The 22817-nt window shown below is 40.7% G+C and overlaps 1 protein-coding gene across 9 annotated transcripts in view; it reads right to left on the bottom strand.

Moving 5' to 3' along the window:
- Positions 1–22817, bottom strand: part of NEDD4L (NEDD4 like E3 ubiquitin protein ligase) — a 363402-nt gene that overhangs the window by 31274 nt on the left and 309311 nt on the right. For all 9 annotated transcript variants that reach the window (XM_054537491.2, XM_024235708.3, XM_054537492.2 and 6 more), the window contains 6 exon segments: positions 20489–20566; positions 19058–19112; positions 12865–12923; positions 5777–5842; positions 3889–4118; positions 2248–2369 (listed from right to left, as the gene is read on the bottom strand). In XM_054537491.2, the coding sequence (XP_054393466.1) occupies positions 2248–2369; positions 3889–4118; positions 5777–5842; positions 12865–12923; positions 19058–19112; positions 20489–20566 (610 nt within the window).

The raw sequence follows: 22817 nt of genomic DNA, 5'->3' as shown, positions 1-22817 counted from the left end.
GTGACAGATGAGCTTCAAGGTCAAGCAGAGTCCGCAGTGCAAATCAGGCATAGGAATTGGGGGAGAAAAGGGCACACTAAGCAGAAGAACAAGCCTGGGGACTTGCCAGAAGTTTCCCAGGGTGGGCAGACAGGCCAAAGAAGGGGCCGGCAGTGCACAGCCCACATGGGGTGCTGGAGAGTTGGGGTGCTCTCTGAGGGCAGTGGGGAGTCAGTGAAAGGCCAGGTGAAATTCCATCTGTCTTCTGTTATCATTGCTTGGGCAGTGATGGGGAGAAGGCACAGAAAGGGGGCAGGCTGGAAATGGGGAAGGCCCTGGAGAGGGCCTGTGCAACCTCCCGGGGAGGGACGGCAGAGGCCTCAGGGAGGCAACAGCAGCGAGGTCGGCCTCCCACCATTCAGGCGTCCTGCAGGTGCCTCCATTTCACCTGATCCAAAGGCATCACGCACCTCCTCACAGGGGGCCCTGACCCCACCAGACCTGGCACCCCAGGCTCCTGCTTCTGCTCCTTCATCCCCCTACCAGGCACCCACCCTCTACAGTACAGGCCAACTCTCCCTGGCTCAGTGTGGCCCTATACAGGCTCCAATAGACTCCAGTGTCTGGGGAAGTAAAAACATGAAGCCGACCAGGGGGAGCAGTGGACAGATGTGCAGAATGAGCCCTGCCGACAGGGACATTCCCATCTGTGGGAAATTTGAAGACACTGCTGACTAGGCCCATCTATGTGCAACTGGACTCTTAAATGTGCAATTCCAGGTTTATATCGTGATCACTCTTGTGGGGGTCACTTTAGCCGGCTCCTTGAGACCCTGAGTGGTTCTTGCTTCCGCCCATCTTCTTCCACAGAGCCTTGACTCTGGGCCGGTCCTCACTCATCTGAAATGACCCCAGCCTTTGAATGCTCAAATGCTACCCCACCTCCGAGGTGCAGCTCATCCTGGGAAAGAAACCCCGAGCCTCCAGCCAAGTCACTTTCTCCTCTGAGGACTCAATGCATTCCCTTCTGCTCAGACACTATCACTGTGATTCTTCTGGTTTTGTTCTCATCTCTTTTCCCCCCGACTAAAACATAAGCTGACTAAGGTCAGGATCATATCTTATGCTTCTCTATTACCCCCTGTTATCGAGAGTATTAAAGATGCTGTAGCAACTAATAGCATCTTCTCACTTGCATACGGTCACTAAACTGACCTTCTGAGAAAGCTGCAGTGAATGTGACAGGCTGAAATAATCTATGGCATGACTCCAAAGCTGGAAATTAAAATATATTCACACTATACATACATGGAAAGAGTGTGTGGTTTAGTTTCCTTCTAGAGGAAAAAAAGTGTTTACTGTCGCCCTCCTACCAAATAAAGCATTAAAATCAGAGCATCAATATCAGCTACCAATTAACAGTAAAAACATATTCATGGGAAAAGTACAGAGGGTATATAAATTATTTATTAGAATAGCTAAGGCTCCATAAATGCAATGAACACAGTTCCCTTGGAAATATCTTTCTTATAAGTTACTGCAATGTCAATCTCAAATCCTACTCTCCCTCTTCCCAGCCTCAAGCACTCTACCTCCAAGCTCTTAAAAAATATTTCTAATGCTTTTTCCTCACTGATGATTTCTGTAGTGTTTTCTTAAGGACACTATTTTGAATTGGCCAAATCTTTTAGAAGTCTCTAAGCCTATAGATACTGCCAGGTAGAGGGTTTGACTTCTAACTTTCAAGGTACCTTGAAATTCTTCCATGATTTATATGCTTTAAATAAGAATGAAATTATTTTGTGTTATTTGTTTCAGGGTTAATGTCTTAGCTGAGCGGTAACATTATTTTGAAATTATTTAGTCCCTTCAAATTAAAAAAATAATTTGGGGACAAATGCAATAATCACAGGATATTAGATGGATGAGATCATTTTAATTAACTTTTCAATTAGTTTTTCCATCTGTTATCAAATCTTGCTTTCACTAAAGTTATTCCAGAAAACATACAAATGTATAAATACATAATGTTCTGTGTTTTACACTAAAGTTAAAAAAAACTTTTGTTTTTAACTGTGTGTAGACACTATGTCTTCAGTGCCCAAAATAAGCTACCAGAGAAAAGCACATCCATTATGGGCAAAACATAAAAATACTTTATGAGTAAACCAGTGAAGCTTTTGCTTAAAAACCCATGATGCGAAAGATAAGACACCTACCAGCGAACCGCAAGCAGCACTGACCTATTTTTATTACTTCAAGACTTACCATCTAAGAGCTTCCCATGAAATACGGCCAGACCAGCAACTCTTCCAATAAAAGTGAAATAGGACAAATGATCCTCATTACAGAGGCCTGAATTAGGGTTGATCTGAAGGGTGTAGTTGTCCCTTTTGAGGAGAAAGAGAAGAAAAGCCCAATCACACTTTCAAATGCAAGATTTTGCATATTTCTTTGCCACCTGTCACTCAACTTTTACAGTGTGCTTGCTAGCATTCTGTACCTAGTGGGAAAAGGTGTGGGCTAGAGGACCTGACTTACCACATGCTCAACCATGACCCACCACGGAGGCTGACGCATGTGCACTCTAAAGTTCATTAAACCATAAGAAACTGCTGATGTTTGACTGTTTTTGACCTACAAAGTGTCTATTTCATATGGTTCAGCCAAATATCTTGGGGAGATGAGAAGCTCCACATAATAAAGGGGCTGTGTAGAGATTCCCAAAGATGTGAGTACTTTAGGTCGTCTCTGTGATGAAGGAAGTTTAATTCCTTCCAGAGGCTTTTGGCTTGGCCATAAGATGTTTGCTATGGGCCCAACCCTTGGTCTGTCTTCTGACCACTACTTTGCTCTGAAAAGGCCTCAAGGGGATTAGGAATAGGATATGGCTCTCTCAATGATGCAAACCTGCAAATGTTTAGATTTGTCCAAATGACCTTGCTTGGTTCACAATCATGCGGATCAGTAGTTTTCAAACTGGGATCACAGACAGATTCCTCCGGTGGGGGTATCTTTGAAAATGTGGAGGAGAGGTAAAGATCTTGTCTCTCCCCACCCTGACCTCCACTTTCAACAGCTGGATAAATTGTACATAGTGGGCTTTCTTACGGGACTCAGTAACAATAACAACAAATCAATTGGGCAATTCTTGGCTAGAGCAACCGAGAACAATGTACTGAGGTTGCCTTCCAAATGAGCCCCCAGGAGATTGGTACCAGGTGGGAGACGTGGGGGAAACCACGTCCCCTTAGAGCCCAGGGCTGGAGTGATGACAAATGCCCTTCAGCAAGGTCAATGACTATTCTACTGGGGGCTTGGGTGCCACCCAACCCTTGGAGGATTCAGAGTCTGAAGGAGGAATGGCTTGCCTGGAAATAGCCAATGTTTAATTGCTCAGAAAGCAATTTAGTCTGCTTCAGTTTCCAAGCCTGGCAATGATGAAATCCTAATGCAAGGGGAAACCTGGTTCTTTCCTTACAGGAGCAGGCCATGGTCCTAGGTCCTCAAAGTCCTTACACTTTGCCTTTACACAGAGACCTCAGAAACGACTCTTGTTCAAAAAACACCTCCTTTGTTTTTGAATTCTAACACTGACAAGTCCTCCTCTTGAACACTGCAAATGAAAATCACCTCCTGTTCCTTACCATAATTACCCACATTTTCAATTTCAACTCCATGAACCCAATAGACAAGGAAAAAAATCAATGTTAGATGTTCAGAGTACACTATTCCATCAGGTAGAGTCAGAACCTGTTCTACACTTGCAAGGGGCTATCGGGTGAGGAGAGAATAAACTCAGCAGAGTTAATGCATCTCGAACTCGTGAGCTGCTTATCCTTTCATTCTGTTTAAATTCATACAACTGTCTCAGTGAGGGACCCACTCTGGGTGTGGCCATATACTTACGTGGCAGAGTACTCAAAGAGGCCATAGTAGGGGTTGAACATCTCTTTGGACAGTAAGAAGAACCATTCTCTGGCCACACCCCCATAGTCAAGACCTTTCTCTGATTCAAACTCAATCCACAGTCTAGCTTTTAGGACATCTGGTCTTTTCACAGACATAATTCTCCGATAGGACTCTTCAAATATGTTATTTCTATGAAGTTTCATTTCAAACCTATTGGGGATATCGGCCTATACAAAAGACAAAAGAAAACACATAATCATACAGTAAATACACACTTTGTTTTCTAATAAAAACAACAACAAATGGTAGAAAAGTTGGCAGTCCTCAAAGAAACAGGCAATGACAAATGGCTCCAACTGAGATTCTCTCCTTTAGGGGTTTTCCCTTGCAGACGGAATGCCTCGCTGTGTCACGATGTGACACATGACATCCACTAGCGATGCTCAGGAAAGTCAGAACTCTGCTGCGAAGGAGAACATCCTCCTTGCCCCCTTTAATAAACAACTGTGGGCACTTCTCCAGCATAGGGCAACTGAAAGGCAGTCAACTGTATCTGTTGCTTCACTCAAGAGACTTTAGCCCAGGTAGTCAAAACCTATAATAATCTCCACCTGGCCAGGTTGGGCCCATCCATGCTCAACTCTGGCAGGGCCGCCAGGTGGTAGATATAATCCACGGTGCCTCAAGTCCATTTTGTTGCCAGGGGGAGTGGGATCCTGATTATGCCAAGTGTGGGGAAAGCAGCCCAAAGCATGGTCCGCTGACATGAAAATAACAAAACACTTGACCAAGGTTGTGGCAACTGCCTCCTGCAAAGAGGTGGTCCAGGCTTGGTCTGGCTGTAAGAATGAATCTGCAGAGATGGTTTCCGGGTAGCAGACACTGCTATGTGAGAGCCATAGAGTGAGACTGGGTGATGACCACAGTCATCATCATTACCAGGGGACGTGACTCACAAAGAAAACTGTGGAATTTTCAGTGATCATTTGAGTTTTGAAGGCAAAGAATCATTTCAATAGCAGTTATCTGCAAGCTCTTGAATCAGGACTTTGGAACAGAGACCAAAACCCCTAAATGAGAGCAGACATTGTGCCCCATTCAGAGATGTTCACAGGCAGGAGGAACCAGCTGAGGGGAGGAGGCAGGGAGAGATGGCAATGGAGCCCAGGCCACTGGAGGGGGTCTGAGCTGCAGTCGCTTCTCTCCCTTCCCTAGAGGTGTAACCATAGTGATGGAGAAAATGGAAGAGAAAACTGCTGAGGAGGAATTGGAAAGTAAAACAGAAGATGCAATGTTGAACAATTTGGGGATGGTGTGTCATTAGAAAATGTAATGTTATAATTTAAAACATTGCCCATAAAAATTTTTAGAGTTTCTAGGTTTTAAACTACCAGGGATAATTATAAGCAGAAAATTACATTTGGACATAATACTGCCAATTATTATAATTAAATATAACTTCATATTACACTGTAGTTGAAACTAAGCTTTTGCATTTACAAGGAAGGACTTGAACATTTTTCTAACTGGGATCCAGGTTTATTAAATATGATAACTGTGCATAATTGAATAGGCTTCCCCAGATTTTGTGACTAGGGTTCCAAATTATTTTATATCCCATAAAAATCATTCCTGTCTTTTTATGTATTACATAAGGAAATTACCCTTCAGGTGATTTGATACGTAATACTGAGTTAATTTTCACTCACCATTTCTGTTAAAAAGAAAATTCAGATTTTAGAACCAGGAGGATCAAAGTGCAGTGAGAAAAGGTAATATTTTTAGCATTCATATAAAAGTAACAACCAAGTTGTTCTCACTGAAGTAACTGTGGTAACTTACAAATGACTAACACAAAGCATTTTTGGAAGGCATGATTACTCACAGGTTTCTTTAATTTCTTCCTGAAGTAGTCATATTTCTGCTTAAATTCTCTGGAGTAAGGAACAGCCTGGAAGATAAATTTATAAATACAGATAATGCAAACAATACACTTGAAATTTTATGTATACTGAGGCAACATTCAAGAGAATTTCATGAATCATAAACCGTAAATTCTCACTTCTCAGATTATCCATGGAAAAATTAGATAATGTCTACACAACACAGGGGAAAGTCCTAGAACTGATGAGGGCTAATCAGCTTTGAATGCAGCTTTCACCCCTGAAAACAGCTATACTGCTATTTGAGAAACCATTTGGGGTACGCTACACAAACTAAACATGCTTTCCAAGTGACTTTTGTCAGAATATGAGTCAGGGTGTTTCTGTTTTTCTTTTTTGCTGTGGTTTAGGTAAGAGCTATTGGCTAAATACTTCTAACATACAACCCAGAATGACCTATGCTGGCATTTTGAAAAGTCTAATTATGGTTTAACGAATTTTTGTGGGGAAATACAACGAGCAGAAAGGGAAGTGAACTGACACTCCTATCAAGGAATATAAAATTAGGCAGATGGCATTCTCAAAAAATCCTCAATTTAGGAGTCAGAAGGTTTGTCCCTTAATATTTAGTGGTCTTGGGCAAGGATTTCTTTAAATCTCAAATGCTTTATCTATGAAATAGAGTGATAGTACCACAGTTGAGGGCTCAGGAATTGAGTTAACTATAGTCATTCAAAAGTTGTGATATCTCTTCAGGCAAAGGAGTAACATGTTAATGTAGTCATTTAAATAATCTTTATTTGCTATGTTGTAAAGTAGCTTACAATATCTTAGAGTCAGGGCCCTGAGTTTTGGCTACTGAAAAAGCTTACGATATTTTTATGAGCAAAAAGGATTGGGTTTTGCATATACACAGACATTAACTATGACAGCCTCGAAAACAACTCATTGCTTTTTAGCCACTAGTATGAATTTCAGCAGAGAATACTTCTGCTGTTATCATTTTGGCCTAAGTTAATAAAATATACTGATCCTTAGTGTAATATCTCCAGACTCCAAACCTTACACTTTCACCATACTTATCTTGACCAGAAAGAGAAGAAATGAAGAACATGAACTTCCCTCCTTTATAGTTTTAAGACATGTTTATATAAAAAACTAACCCAAAACAAAACAAACAACCACTCTTCCAGAAAATGAGCATGTCAGTGTTTTGCTCTGTAATTCCAGAGCAATAAATACATCATCTTTATATAGCTTAGGAGCAATCTATAGACAATTTATACTGCCTATGGTCTTTTCTTAGTTTTTAAGCCAGTCTTCTTTGATTTTCCACTGAACAACAGATTTGACCTCACATCCTATTTATTTTAGGCAGTGTTTAGTCTGATGAAACCACATAGCAATTCTGAGTCTAGGTAAGGTATAAATTTGTTAATACCTGGACAACTACCAAAATAAGAAAAGGAATACAATGTTCCGACATAAGCCAATAAAGAGATCATGTTTTCTGCTCTACCAACAGTATATCCCATCACAAACTAAGATTTCCTCTCTAGTTTATTTCTCACTTTCTGGTGTTCATTCTCATCCATTCAACCGATACTTCTTGAGCACCTACTCTGTGCAAAGCATTTTAGGTGCCAGAAAAATAACAGTACATAAACCAAAGGTAGCTTTCCCAGTTCCCTCCTGGAGCTCACAAGCTGTTGAGAGCAACAGGCAATAGGAAATCAATGAATAAACCGTGGTAGTGCCATGAGGAAAAAAATGACGCCATAGGAACTAAAAAAGTGACTTCCTTCCACTCCTGCCAGCGTTAGAAGGCCTGCACTCTTGGGTAGACTCTCATCAGCTGGCTCTGCATCACATCCTCTCTACTAAGGAGTTTCTTCACTGTTAAGTGGAAGGATTTGACTGGATGAACAAACGTGACTCAGCTCTTCTATTTCTGAAAGTCTGTGATTCCCAGCAACTATTTTTTGTTTGTTCCTGTATTCGTGAGGGTTCTCCAAACATCACTGTTACATCACAGTTCCCCCTACTCCTGAAAATGTTGGAAAAAAAGCTTAAACAGTCATCACTGTGTATGCAAGTTCGACTGTCTTAAATGACAAATTCCCCAAGGAGCAGATTTCAACATGTGGCCCCCAGCCTATGATGCCCGTTCCCTTGCCTGCTCTGTCTCCTGGCAGGGGCTGAGGAGGTGTGGGTGGAAATGTTGAGATATTTCAGGCCTTTCTCCTTCTGGGGAATGATGCGTGAAAGCTGAAAAAATCACTGTCTTCCTCTTGTACTCATTATCTTTTCTCTCCAGAGGTAGTTCTCATGATAGAATAAGAAGAGCAAGTTTTTACATTCTCTTCCTGAAAACTTTCCAACAACGTACCAGGACAAACATCCTTCCAGTGCAGCTTCTGAAGAGATTACACATACATTTTTTTTTTTTTTATTGGACTAAATCACTTGTTCTCACTTGAAAATCTGGAATGTCATTTTCTGGCTTACAAGTTAGCTTGTAAAATAGGTCTACGTGAAAAATGAACATTTCTGTTGATTAAAGCCCTTTTGCTCTGCATTAAATCTGTGTTCCTGTTTTGGGTACAGAATGAAAATCTGCCTTATTGTGTAAGTCGGTTCTAAATGTTTTCACATCATCACTGTCCAGGTGACACTGGAGCTCCTTGCACAGAAGGGCTCATGCCTGGCATGGGGACATCAGTGACACCAGCGCATCTGGGGCTCCGGTCCTGATTCCGACCCTTGCAAGGACTGTCAGCAACAGAATAAGCTTTCTGAGCTTCTGACAAATTGGAAATAACAACATTTGCCCTGCCTTTCTGAGGGGACGGCTGTGAGTTTCAAATCAGCTGACTATAAAGTTCTTGGAAAAATGAAAGTGTTAACACAACATGAGATAGTGTTCATGACAGCAGCATGTGCGAACAGCACTTACTAAATGCTATTACTAGTGATACTTGCTATACACAGAGCATGCTAACTTACAGGAATGCTGAACACTGAGCTGCCACAGAAAGGGTCCCCTTTCCCTAAAAATATGTAGAAACGCTAGGCCTACTTAGAACTGATATTTTTAAAACTTGGTAAGAGAAACTCTAGGTACTAGGTAAGCAGAAAGACTCACAATTAGAGAAATCAGTGGGCACTGGACCTAGACATAGGGGCTTGGGTTTTAATCTCCCATGGGGACATAGAACTTGGCCTTTGGTCTACATGGAGAAAGAACAGTCATTGTTTAAAACCTAACATCTGGAAAGGGGACAAGAAAACTCTACCCACCGGACCAGGGAAGTTGCAAGGAAGCTTACCTTCTGTCCAGGACCATAAATGGGAGAAAAACAAAAAGAAACAGACCTGTAATAAATCCATACTCCAAGCCTGTGCCAAAGTGGGTATGAGGTCCACAGTTATACTGACTGGGGGTGCATGAACCCAAGCTAAGAAGTTAACAGTAAATACAGGTCAGGACTTACAAAAGCCTCATAGGAAAAAAAAAATGAGCTTGCTCATGCTCTCTCTCTCCCTCTTGCATGCATGTACACACACACACACACACACACACACACACACACACACACACACACAAATTATAAACTGAACTAGGCAATAATCTACACTCTTAAGGAGAGTCTATAGACATAGTGGGAGATTTAATGATCCTAGGACCAGAGATAATAGAATAATCTGAAAGAGGCTAAGAAATAAATATCTTAAAAATAATAAAGAGATGAAAGTATTAAAAATAAATAAAGAGATAAAGAGAACAGGACAGAATAACTATGAAGACAAAAGCAAATTTTAAACGACCAAATAAAACTTTGAGCAATTAAATTTAGTCACTGAAATAATAAACACAATGAACTGATAAAGAGATTACAAAAAAAGCTTAAAGAATTAACTGGAAGAGCTAAGTAATAACTCACAATACAGCAGTGAGAGACAGAAAACACAAAAGTTAAGAGATAAAGCAGACAATGTGAAAGAGAAGTAAATGTCCAACAGGAGTTACAGAAACAGATACTTAGAGAGAATAGGAAAAATGCAATATGTTAAGAAATAATAGCTGAGAATTTTCCAGAACAGAGGAAAGACACAATCCCCATACTGAAGAAGCCTGAGTCCAAAGCAAGATAAATGAAGAGAACTCCACACATAGGTACATGATGATAGTGAAACTGTAAAACATCTAAGACACAAATAAAAATTCAAAATCACCAGAGAACAGAGCCGTTTATCTACACAGAAACGACAATGAGATTGACAGCAAACCTGTTATCATCATTTACGGAGGCCAGAAGACATGCCGGAGAATCTCCAAAGCACTGAGGGAAAATAATTTAACCAAGATTTCTGTCATCAGCTGAACTTTCAATACAGAGGTCAAATGAGACCTTTTGAGTCAAAGACTAAGAGATATTACCACTCTCAGACTGTCACTGGCAGTGCTGCTGGGCAGAAGTGCTCAAACCTGAGGGGGCACCGGAATCCCTGGGAGAGCAGTTAAAACAAAGACTGGTGTCCCACCCCCAGAGGTGCTGATTCAGTAGGTCTGGGGTAGGACCTGAAAACTTGCATTTCTAACAAGCTCTCAGGCGATACTGATACTCTGGTCAGCAGATCACACAGTAAGAACCATAAACTGGACTAGACTTCACTAACTCACCCTAGAAAAAAAATGGATAGAAGAACCAATGGTGGGCGAACCAATGGTGGGCAAAGGAATTTGTCTACATTTGGTAAAATTAAATCAGTTTGGACAGTAGGGAGAAAAAAGATAAAACATATTAATGACTATTTGACTATTAGGAAAGTTTAAAGCAAGGTAGTTTTAAAATTCCACCCAACAATGACGTGGCAAATGGGAGTGGGAAGAATGGCATTCAAGTTCCCTGAGGTCCTGATGTTAAGGAGAGTAGACGGTGATTCATTTTAACCCTAAGTCAAGTATGTTGGTTACACAGTTTAATGTGAGAGCTATAAGAATACAAATAGAAAGTACAGCCTGCAAGCACATAGAGAAAATAAAATAGAGAGTACTCTATCAATTGAACAAAAGGCAAGAAAGAAGATAAAATATCGCACGAGAGAAAAGATATGCTAAACAGCAAATACGAACAAAGAGAGAAAGAGAATGTAGTTATATACACCTCAGACAACATCGACAGGGCAACAATCACCACAGAGACTGACAAAACTATCTTGATTAGATCCAATAGCAAAACAGCAATGAGAATGTAGATAATTTGAACATCATAGGCTTGACCTAATGGACACATAAAGAACTCTATATTCAACCAAAGACACAATACACATTCTTTTTTAAAAAGAAAAAGAACATTTACAAAAAATGATCAGGCTTCCAATGAAGTTTTAAATAAACATCCAATAATAAATATTCTATAGACAATATTATCTGACCATAATGCAATAAAATTAGAAATCAATAAAAAAAGAATAGGCACAACCCTCCCATACTCTTAGAAACTAAAAAGCATATTTTAAATAATTTATAAGCCAAGAAGAAAAATCAAATGAAAATTGCCAAATATTTAGAACTGAATGACAACAAAGGCCGAATGTCTACACTAAGTTGATAATTACCTAAATACGGATTCTCCTACTGAAAGCAATATAATGAATACTAATAAAAAAAATGAAGGAATAAACAAGGCTCTTTTATTAATAGAAAACAGAGAGCTCTTTCTTGGGGGCAAATCTACTTGGCTTTATGATGCTAAGCAATTTTCATAAGATTTAATAAGGACTAGCAGTGTTTGAGTGACGGCCAGTAATTGATAAGTGATAAAAATATTTGAAAAGGCTTCAAAGTTATGTCAAAAGTCTTGTCACTTAAAAAGAATAGTTTCTTGAATTTACCTTGTTCTAATGATGTAGAAGAGAAAATAATATTCTAATAAACAACTGTGACTGCAAATATATATATCAAAAGGAAGCATCAGAGTAAGGCAGTGTTTAAGCCGCATAGAGAAAAAAGTGGACTGTTTTTACCCAGGTATTACTGGGCACTTTGCCTAGGAAATAGTACCCAAATGACTGAACAAATCCAACAAGTAACTAACAGGAGTCAGTTACCGGGGCACATTTGCAGTGTAGTCTCTTTAAAGTTTTCAAATGGACGTATCTTACTAATTCAAAACATAATTTGAATGGAATCAGATTAAAGCCATGAAATTGGAATTTTAAATCTACCTACTGGCCTCTTAGCTCAGCATGTGATATAACAAACTTCAGTTCCTTTTGCTCCTCTAGTCTAAGAATCCCAAATTTGCAATCTTCTGCTGATCGCAGTACAACTCCTGTAATTCCAAATTACCTCCCTGCACTCATATAGCCACTGACAAAAGCTGGTGGTGTGCTCTCTGCTGATGAGTGTGGTCCCATTCTACAGACTTGTTAACAAGTGTGAGATACCAAATGTCTCCTGATGCTTCAGGGAGTGGGGTTCTCACACTGCCTTATGAACACAGTGTGCTACGGTGTTTTAAGAGGTCATCACGCCTGCATCAGAATTGATTCTTTTTCCACCCGGCATATATGAGGGGACCATGAGAACACTGTGGGTCGGCAGAGTTCAAAACTCTTAACTCTGCCAGCTCCTGAACTTAGCTACAATCTCACCCAAACTTCCACAGATTTTTGAAAGTTGTAAAAGATTTAAACTTATTGGCATGCATTTACTACTCCTGGCCTAAAGAAATGATAACACTTTATGAAGACAGGGCTTGGTTTTGCTTCATATAAAAAGGAAGGGAGGAAATTTTGACTATACTTATAGTCCACCCTTTTATAAAGGAGAAGAAAAATGTTTAATTCTGCTGTCGTTATCAAGCTGTTTTCCTTTATAATGAAATCCATCTGAAAAGGCACATGCAGCTGTACCTCACCTGGAAACTTCAGTAAGAAGGAGATGGCAGCAAAGTGCTCCGTTTCTAGTCAACTACTCAATCACCATTGTCCCTTGACATCACCGTTATCAGTAATACACAAGAAACACATAAACATGTAACCAAAATCTTATACTGAAGAGGCAGAATTTGAAAATACTGACCGGACCAGTAATAGCTGGGTTCTGCAGTCTTGGGTCTTCCCACTGAGTAATTTTGCTATCTGAAAATGTTAAAAAAAAAAAAAATCAGAACATTAGTTCAAATCTATTCTAGGTAAAGAAAGTTTCGGAAGGAAGTATTTCTGGATTCTTCAAAAGCTGTCCAGTCCCCCACCCTGTGTTCTAAAGACAAATTAGTATTTCAGAGTTAGCAGGTAACTACGCTCTATACGGCAACCCCCCTCACATACTGTTTAGTTAAAAACACTCAATCAAAAATGCACAACTAAAGAGAAACCATCTATTCATACTGTTTTGGGCAAATAACTTGCTAAAATGGGAATTATAAACCCCTGTTCTTTTAAGGATTTATAACTTGATCTTGATTTTCATTTAATTGAAAAAAAGCATTTAAAAAGTCTTAGTTTCCCAAAAGGCTAACAAACACACACAGGATTTTTTTCTCATTTCTAATACTTTTCTCTTTACTTATGGTGTTGAAAAACTGCTTTCAATTAAGAATCCTGCATTGAACAAATGAATCATCTATTACATGCGTCACTCATAGGCACACAAAAATCAAAGCAGCTTAGGCAGTCCAAAAAAGAGAATTAGATACAGCAGAGGAAGATTACAGAGCATGGTTTCTGTTTGGTCACGCTGGCAAAAGGTGGTTTGCTTTCTTCCAAGTGAGTTAATGTGCACAAGATTGTTCAATGCTATCTATACCATTACTTGTGTAGGTGATAATACACAATAGCTGCCTTAGATCACTTGGTGTTTGTAACTGTGCATAATTAAAAAGACCTTATGGATTCCTGTGTGTGTACTAGGGTGGAGTGGAGGGAGGGAGAGTGCAATGGACTCACATGAAAGTTACAGGGGGTGGGGCACACTAGGGGAGAGTAGGTTCTCCGGAGTTTTTGGATATCTAGGTTAGTAAAAAATAAAAAAAATAAAAAAAAAGAAGAAGAAAATTATTTGAAAAGTAAAGGGTGGCCAGGAGCAGTGGCTCATGCCTGTAATCCCAATACTTTGGGGGGCTGAGGTAGGAGGATCACTTGAAGCCAGGAGTTTGGGCCCAACCTGGGAAACATAGTGAGGACCCATCTCTACAAAAGGTTAAAAAAAAAAATTAGCCAGGTGTGGTGGTGTACGCCTGTAGTCCTAGCTACTTGGGAGGCTGAGGTGGGAAGATCGCTTGAGCCCAGGGGGAGGCTGCAGTGAGCTATGATGGTGCCACCATACTCCAGCCCGATCTGCACCTGTCTTGGGGACCGGGGCGGGGGAGTGTGGGGGAAGAATATTGATTCTGTTTATTTTCTGTATATACTGTAAGTGAGCTGATAAGAATAATTAGTGAATTCTGTTTTAATGACCATATCAGGAATTTTAAAAAGTCTTATTATTATTTTAATAAAAGCAGAGGAAAAGCTAAAAAAAAAAAAAAAAAAAGCTACCAAAGCAAGTGATGATTCTAGAACCTTTTGTTTTCATGCTGGCAGAAAATTTACATGAAAAATCTCAACTGTTTGAGAGAATCTTGATGGAAGCAAAAGGCATTTTTGGATCCCTTACCTTTCACAGAAGACTTTGGAAAGTAAAAGTTGCTATTGTGATGGAAAACAAGAGAAAAGAAAACCAAATAAAGGAAACAGAATACAGCTGAGTAAAAACTGTGCCTTAAAACACCAACTTGGATTATAACCATATCAATGGATATTGTCATCAAAGCAGAAAATAAATGAACAACTCCTGACTCATGGGGATTCGCAAGTCCTCAGACCAGACCTGAACTTCAAGCTCCATCCTGGACATCTGCATCTGGGTTTCCCATAACTACTTCAGCTTAACTCTACCAAAACCAAACCTCTGATCACCCAAGACCAAAACTGGTAACGTGACCTTGCATTCCAATGTGCAGTATCACAATCCACTCACTGTCCCAGTCAGGAACCTAGCCGTGTCACTCTGGTGGTCCCGGACCAACCCTCTCTAACCCTGATAAGCTTCTTGCTAGAGGGCTCATTTTTTTTTCCCTGAACTGTTCTCTGGGCATCACTGGGAATTGTCTCACCCCCTAACCCCGGTTCAAGACATCTTCTACAGCTCTGCCAAAAGGATCTCTCTAAAGAACGATTTCGACCCCATCCCTCCCCTCTGGGAAATCCCCTGGGAGCTCCCCACTGCCTGTGGCTTGAGCCCGAGTCCCCACACCTGGCAGATACCCTTTGGCTTGGCCTGTGCGCCCCTGCGGCACACTAGCTGTTTGGAGCAATGCTGCGTTTCTCGGAACGTGGCAGCATCTGCACATATTCACACACCTCCACGCATCCTAGGATCACTCTTCCTGGGGCTTTGCCTGCCTCAATTCTACCCAGTGCTTGTCATCCATCTAAAAAGTGACCCATTCCCTCAGGGCCCCATCCCTGTGCCCAACCACCTCCCAAGCAGATGCAGTCCTTGCCTCTTCTGTTTCTGTGTAACAACTGATTCACTCCTCTAACACCTGAAATATCCCCTGCTACTTCCCATTGGACCTAACCTCCCCAGGGACAGGGACTGTGTGTTATTCATCTTTGCAACCACCTCTCTACCACTTAAGACCAGTCCCAGCAGGTAACAGGAACTTAGTGCATTATCTTTTTAATGACTGAATGAAGCTGATGGTGAAAACAAAGTCCCTTTAAAAAGAGCCTAAGCTTTTGGAACAACACAAGTTTCTACATGGTTATGATAAAGAATTCTTCAGTGAAGTATGGTCAATGTATGAAAATATGGGGTAGCCAGTTATCCTTTTTTTTTTTTTTTTTTAAAGAACTTTGGAGTTTAAACTTGCTTTTCCTCTTTGAGATATATTTCAAATAAAAGGACAAGAAGGAAGTGGAAGGATAAGAAACTCAGTTTAGCCACGATGAACAGGTCTAGTAAGACTGTTGACAGGAAAGACTAAAATAGGACTTTACAAAATCACTGGAATTCAATTTTCTCTTCTAATGTTGTAGATAGGATACCTGTGGCCAATTACTCAGCTGCTGGGCCTGTCTGGTCTTTAAGAAGAATGACATCATTCCTACAAGATGTAGAGATTCGGTTTAAGACCTTCCTTTAACCTCCCACCCCAGGCCCAAGAGCCAGGAGCCATTCCATAGACAGCAACCAAAGGAATCAAGGAGTCTAAAGAGGTTAGTCTCGATTATTCGTTGCTTTTGAAATTAAATCTTTAAGATGGCTGAGTATTGTTAATCCTGAAAATGTCTAACTTCTCAGGAAAAACTTACAAACCAGAAATAATTAATTATTGAAAAGACAAGTGCATCTCGTCATCTCATCTGTAATTCTATGTGGACCCACGTGCCAGGTATGCTGGAAGACAAGATGACTCTAAGCAATTTACAAGATGACAGCATTCACAGCATTGTGGCATACGCAGGCATAACCTGGTTCCTGTCCTGTAGGCATTATGACAGCAAAATCAGATGCTGAGTTTTGCTAGAAGATTGTTTAGAAAAAGAGGCTTTATTCTGATGGAAAGGACATTCCTAAATGTTATCTTCCAGGTAATTCAACCCATTTGGAATGTATGTGTCAGCCTGATGAAGCCTCTTCAAAAGATAGGTATTCTGCAGTTTTCACAGACTGAATTTTGTGGAAAGGCAAATGACTTGAACTGTTTCATTGACGTGTACTGCTCTACAGCTTTCCATTGAGTAAACCTTGATGAATTATGGAGAGATGGTAGAAACGTAGCATGAACAGCTAAGGAGGCACTCGTAAACAAATCCTTTTCTTAAATGGTTTTTGGTCACTTAATTTATGCCATATCTCTTTAACAGAATCTTTCAATATGGTTGTGCAAAGGCAAAATAAATCTTAATCTCCAAGTCAATGGCCACAAATATCATATTGGCACAGCTTAGTTGCATCAAGCTCTGTAGAGAGTATAATGGAGCCTCGGGGGTGCTGTTCTAGTCAAGTGAAATGAGGAAATGTTTGGGCAGAGCGCTGGAGTAACTGCAGAACTGATCAGGAGTATGGAAAAGCCCAGGCATCTAGCAGGTAGTTACCTTCTTCCACCTTCCAGTAAGCCGGAGTTGGGCTGGCCTCAGGCCGGTGGGGGTGGGGGGCCGGAGGGGGGGCACTTACTGCTCCTCAAGTGAGTTCACTTCACTTTCTGATCAAGCACAACAACTTCCTAAGAGCTTCACCGCTGATCCTCCATGAACCTGATTTCAAGTCACCATGTATCAAGCATCTGCTATATATTATACTAGGTCTATGACACCACAAGTGAAATAGTCGGTGATTTTTACTATTTTAACGCACGCTAGGACAGTCCTTTGTAATTGTGTTTTTCTGTTTTTGGCTCCTTGTAGTATACTAAACACATTCACAACACTCTTTTTAGGTTGACCTAAGCATCACATCTCCAGCCAGAAAACCGTCACAATATTGTGTGCAATGCTCTCCATGTGTCACAGACCAAGATGTGTTACCAGTAAAGACCTGTTTTAGTAAAATGATCAGTATTATTCACACCTGTCTTAAAACTGGGATTGTGATGTATAAAAAATACTATAAAGGAAACTTTTCTTTTTTTTTGAGACAGTCTCCTCTGTCGCCCAGGCTGGAATGCAGTGGTATGATCTTGTCTCACTGCAACCTCCACCTCCCAGATTCAAGTGATTCTCCTGCCTCAGCCATCCGAGTAGCTGGGATTGCAGGTGCACGCCACCACACCCAGCTAGTTTTTACTTGTATTTTTAGTAGAGACGGGGTTTCATCACATTGGCCAGGCTAATCCCGAACTCCTGAACTCAACTGATCCTCCCACCTCGGCCTCCCAAAGTGCTGGGATTACAGGCATAAGCCACTGCACCAAGCCGGAAACTATTATTTTGTTTTTCATGGGAAAAAGAGGGGTGGCCTCTCTCATTTTAGTAAATTCTCTTAAGAGTAAAATAATAAATAAATAGTATATAAGGAAAAAAGTAGGGTACACACATACATGAAAGCAGGAAAAATACTTTATGCTTACTATGAAATTCTGGACAGTTGGCAAATCTGCCCATTTTTTGATAAAAGACAAAAACTAAGTCTCTGCACCTTGAAATATCTGGTTTAAACAAAGGGTAGCCCACCCTTCTAAATATACCTAGGACTTCTACTTTCAGTTGAATTGTAAACTGCTTAATTCCATTTATAATAAGCCCTCAACCCCCAGGGCCTGAAAGTGAAATTCTGTTCACAATGTCTCTGCCTCCTAGTAACATCTGAAAAACATACTATGCCTATAAGATAGTGACCAGTCCTACACGTGTGAGGATTACTTGTGGCCAGACTTCTCAGCAGGTGGCTCATCAACATGCTTTTGTTTAGTTATGAAATTGTGAAGCCAGGGAAACCTGGTGGGACTTTCTGTTCATGAACCAAATGAAAGCAAAGACCAAGATACTACCAAATTGCACTCATGGTTGAAACTTTACATCTATTTGAAGGCTTCTTTTCAATATACTTTTTCAGAAAATTTAAGGGACATAGAAATATGATTCCATGAAGAACATGGCACCTCCAAAAAGAATGAGAAAAAAAAATCCCACTGGCTAAAAAGCAAACTTTTATTAGTTGAACTTTTAGTTGGAACGAGAAACCACACATTTATTCATAGGTGCTGGAGCAAATGTCTATAGCAAATATACTACAAATTCCAGAAAATACATATATATTAGTGTTGTGGGTGCAACATGCCGTGAATAGAAAATAAGGTCAGAGCGGGCATCCTGCCATAGGACCCTTGAAGGCAGTGTCTAAAAAACTTACATGCTGCTTCAAGCACTGTTCACAGATTTTTGACTAAATTATCATTTCTAATCTTATTTTCTATTACCAGAGTGTATTTATTAAATGTGCAAAAGTCAAGGGATCAACAATCAAAATGTGGTTTAAAAATTAAAAAAAAAAACACGTTAATAAGTCACAAGATCAGATTGGGTGAAAGTTTGATGGGCTACTTTAAGCAAACTTGGGGTGAATGCACAGTACCGTATGAAGGCACTGATTCTCTGGTATCATTTTCTCCACATAACACCTGGCTGCCTAGATGAAGAGTAAAATGACAAAGCTTTCACTATGATGTTTGAATTACTCCTTCCCTCTAACCCACAACACCTGTGTGTCCATAACAGCGCCTACTTACTATGATCAATATAAAACGTTCGGCCATCCAAGTGAATTCTTTCTTCCCAGCCAGGCTAGTATCCGGGGAAGGAAGGGAGAGAGAAAATATAAACATTAGCTAGGAGTTCCAAAATCAAAGGCAACATTTAAAAACTATAGGACACCTTTGTACTCTTTTCTGCTAGGGTACATTTATGCATTGAGCGTGAACTAAATATGAACATTTCAAGTTAACTCTTGACACTGTCTAGCAACACGCTTTATCACATGCTCAGGTCTCAGATGCGCTGACTGTATGAGGAACCGGAAATGGGCTGCTAGCTCAAAAGCTTCAAAGGGAAACTGGAGCATTCCATGGAACAGTGGAATTTGAAGTTGAGTACCATTTAATTAAATAAATACTGAGTACTAAAGGAAAGGAAGAGGGGGTTAATATAAAAATGTTAGACATGGTTAACTGTATTTGTGTTGTCCAGGCAGTTGATGATCTAATATTGGTATTATCTGCCACGAACTTTTGCTAGTCAAGCTCAGGAACTAAACAGATTTGGAGAATTTTGTCAAGATAAAGCTGGTATGCCCTCATTATCTGAACTATCCATATTTGCTATCTGAACCTCAGGAATCCAACAGATTCAGAAAAAAATGCTTTCTTTTGTTTTCTAAACTCACTCTCTGGTTCTTTCTATTTGAACCCAGGAACCAAACAGATTTGTTGTGCGATACCTGTATAACCTAATGAATAATGATTGAGCCTTAACCTTTGCAGCCTCAAATGTTGCCCTAATATACCAGGCAACAAAAAGGTTCTTACACTTGGAAAACAACAACAAAAATTCCCATTTAAAAATAGCCTTGGAGTCCAACCACTGCCCTGTCACCCCCTACGGCTTTTTCAAACTGAGAGTGAGTTGTTGAGGAGGATGTATGCGAAGGTTTCATTCAAAATCCAATTTTAAGTATATAGCTCAACTCCTACTGAGCCGTCACCAACAAGGGAGAAAAAAACTTTAAAAATCTGCAAGTTAAATGACTTATAGAAACTTTCTATGATTAATTAGACCTTCTTCTCCCATACTATTTTCATTATTTTTGTTCTGATGACTTAATCAGCAATATGACTGGAACTCAGTGGTTGCTAAGTTACAAAATAAATGAGTGCCACTTAAACTGTCACCTGCAGAGAATGTCTCTTGAACATCCTGTGTACAAGGTCTATCTTCTGCTAGAAGCTACCAATTCAGAAACCTCTTTCATAAGTACTGGATATCATATGAACTATAATGTACGATTACAATTCAGCTAAACACCCAATTCTGTTAAGAAACACAAACCAATGAGATCCACAAAGCCTGGAGACAGAGAAGGTCCACAGGGCCTCTCCATCAACATTGAGTGGACAAAGGAACACACATATTCAGACCATTCCATGTGTCTCCAGTGTACTCACAGGAAGGGGGCCAAGGTCATTGGGGTTTAAAGATGTCTTTGACCGCATATGTACTGGAAATTTCAAACGTGGATCTTCCTGCAAGAAAAATGTAAAAGACAGTAGATGCTAAGTGGAAGTATCTGTGTGCAGTTACTGGGTGCTTTTCTTCTTGAGCTGTTTGTTTCAAGGCAACCAGGCTGTCCATGCCTGGAGCGTTAGATGGGTCCCATCTCTGCTTTGTACAGGAAGCCTGGCTGACTGTCTCTCCAGACAGACTGTACTCTTCCTTCTTGTGCTTGGTAGAAAGAGGAGAGTAAGAATATTTACATGAAAGGTTAACCATTTCCCTGAAACCTTGAGAAGGGGAAGGGGAAGAGAGTCCCAGCAGTGATGTTACTAGGGAAACCAGAATGGAAGGTGCCAGTGAATGTGGCACAAAGAGGGAGTGGGGACAATGGTTTCGAAATCTCTCCATGGGTCCCGAGCTCCTGGTGAGGGTAGCCAGCCTAACACATTAGGGAATAGGCCTCCCTGCCATACCCGCCTCCAATACTTGTGTTCCCCTCCACTCCTTCTGAACTCAGCAGAGAATGTGAATCTGGTCTGTGAAGTCACATGGCTACTCCAGGGAGAGTCGCCTTCATCAGGCAAACTCACAAAGTTATGATACGACTTTGCTGAGATTCTTGACCAAGTTCTGCAGATTAAGTTCTCATTTATGTCTTAATATTTAAAAGTTTACAAAATTCTTTTCTTAAAGCATAAGCTTCGTAAGATACCACAGAGAATCAACAAAAGAGAAATATGTACTGTGACATCCTGGGTCAGGCTGCATGATTTACGAGGCATGGTCAGATGTAAGATCTTGCAACAGACCCTTGGTAGGAGGTTGGGCACATGGTCTGTTTCTTTAGATGAGGAAATGGAGTTTCAGAGAGAACAAGAAGTTGCCCAAAGATTATGACCCAGAGTCCAGGAGCTGACTCTCACTTATGTAGACCCAGTTAAAATGCAGTGTAGGCCCGGCACGATGGCTCATGCCTGTAATCCCAGCACTTTGGGAGGCTGAGGAGGTCAGGAGTTTGAGACCAGCCTGGCCAACATGGTGAAACTCCGTTCCTACTAAAAATACAAAAATTACCCGGGTGTGGTGTGTGCCTGTAGTTCCAGCTACTCGGGAGGCTGAGGTAGGACAATTGCTTGAACCTGGAAGGTAGAGGTTGCAGTGAGCCGAGATTGTGCCACTGAACTCCAGGCTGGGCAACAGAGTGAGACTCCATCTCAAAAAAAAAAAAAAAAAAAAAAAAAAGAAAAAAAAGAAAAAGAAAAAGAAATGCAGTGTAAGGCCAGATGCGGTGGCTCACACTTGTAATCTCAGCACTTTGGGAGGCCAAGGCGGGAGGACTGCTTGAGCCCAGGAGTTCAAGACCATCCTGGGCAACAAAGCAAAACCATATCTCTGCAAAAAACACAAAAAGTTAGCTGAGTGTGGTGGTGCATGCCTGCCTTAGCTACCTGAAAGGCTGAGGTGGGAGGATCACCTGAGCCAAGGAGGTCGATGCTGCAGTGAGCCGTAAACTGTGATTGTGCCATTGTACTCCAGCCTGGGTGACGCAGTGAGTCTTGCCTCCAAAAACATAAAAAGGAGAATCCATATCTTTACACTCAAAAAAACACACTATCAACCAAATAAGCTTAAGATTAAAAAAAGTAAACTGTGAAGACATTTGATATCAGCTTCATTCAATTTTACAATAGGGCCTTTGCTGCTGCCAAATTACTAGATTTTTCTGCTTCCCAAGTCAACTGTGTAAGTCATAGTATCACTGAATCATAATCATAGATCTTGGGAACTGGCAAGAATCAAAAAAGACCACGAACAACAAAAATCAACCTTTGCTTCTTGCTAGCTAGGCGAACTTTTAAATGAAAAAAGAAATCCTGTTAGCAGTTTGTGATGCATACTGACCCTGAACCCAATATATTTTTTTAAAAGGCTAAGCAGAGGCACAAAATAATCCAGTATTCTGCAGTACACTGACATACACAGAACATAAAGAAATATGCTAAGCTGATTTAGGATTGAGAAGGTCCAAGAAACTGATAATCTGGTAAACATTTGTGACTGGTTAACTACAGACAGGAAAAACTGAAAGCACTGAATTTCTCAAAAGCTACCCACTCAATGCTAACTCTGATCTGGACCAGGTAACGCCACAACCAGCGGGGGACCCTTGGGCTTCCACCTAGCCTATGACCATGCCAGGTTTAGAGAAAGCTGAGGACTACTATTACATGAAAGAGGGCAGGGCTTCTGAATGCCACACACAAGGCCAGCCTGACCTTG

This window comes from Pongo abelii, chromosome 17 (genome assembly GCF_028885655.2).
Source record: "Pongo abelii isolate AG06213 chromosome 17, NHGRI_mPonAbe1-v2.0_pri, whole genome shotgun sequence".
Taxonomy (NCBI): Eukaryota; Metazoa; Chordata; class Mammalia; order Primates; family Hominidae; genus Pongo; species Pongo abelii.
This window is presented reverse-complemented; position numbering and strand designations above follow the sequence as displayed.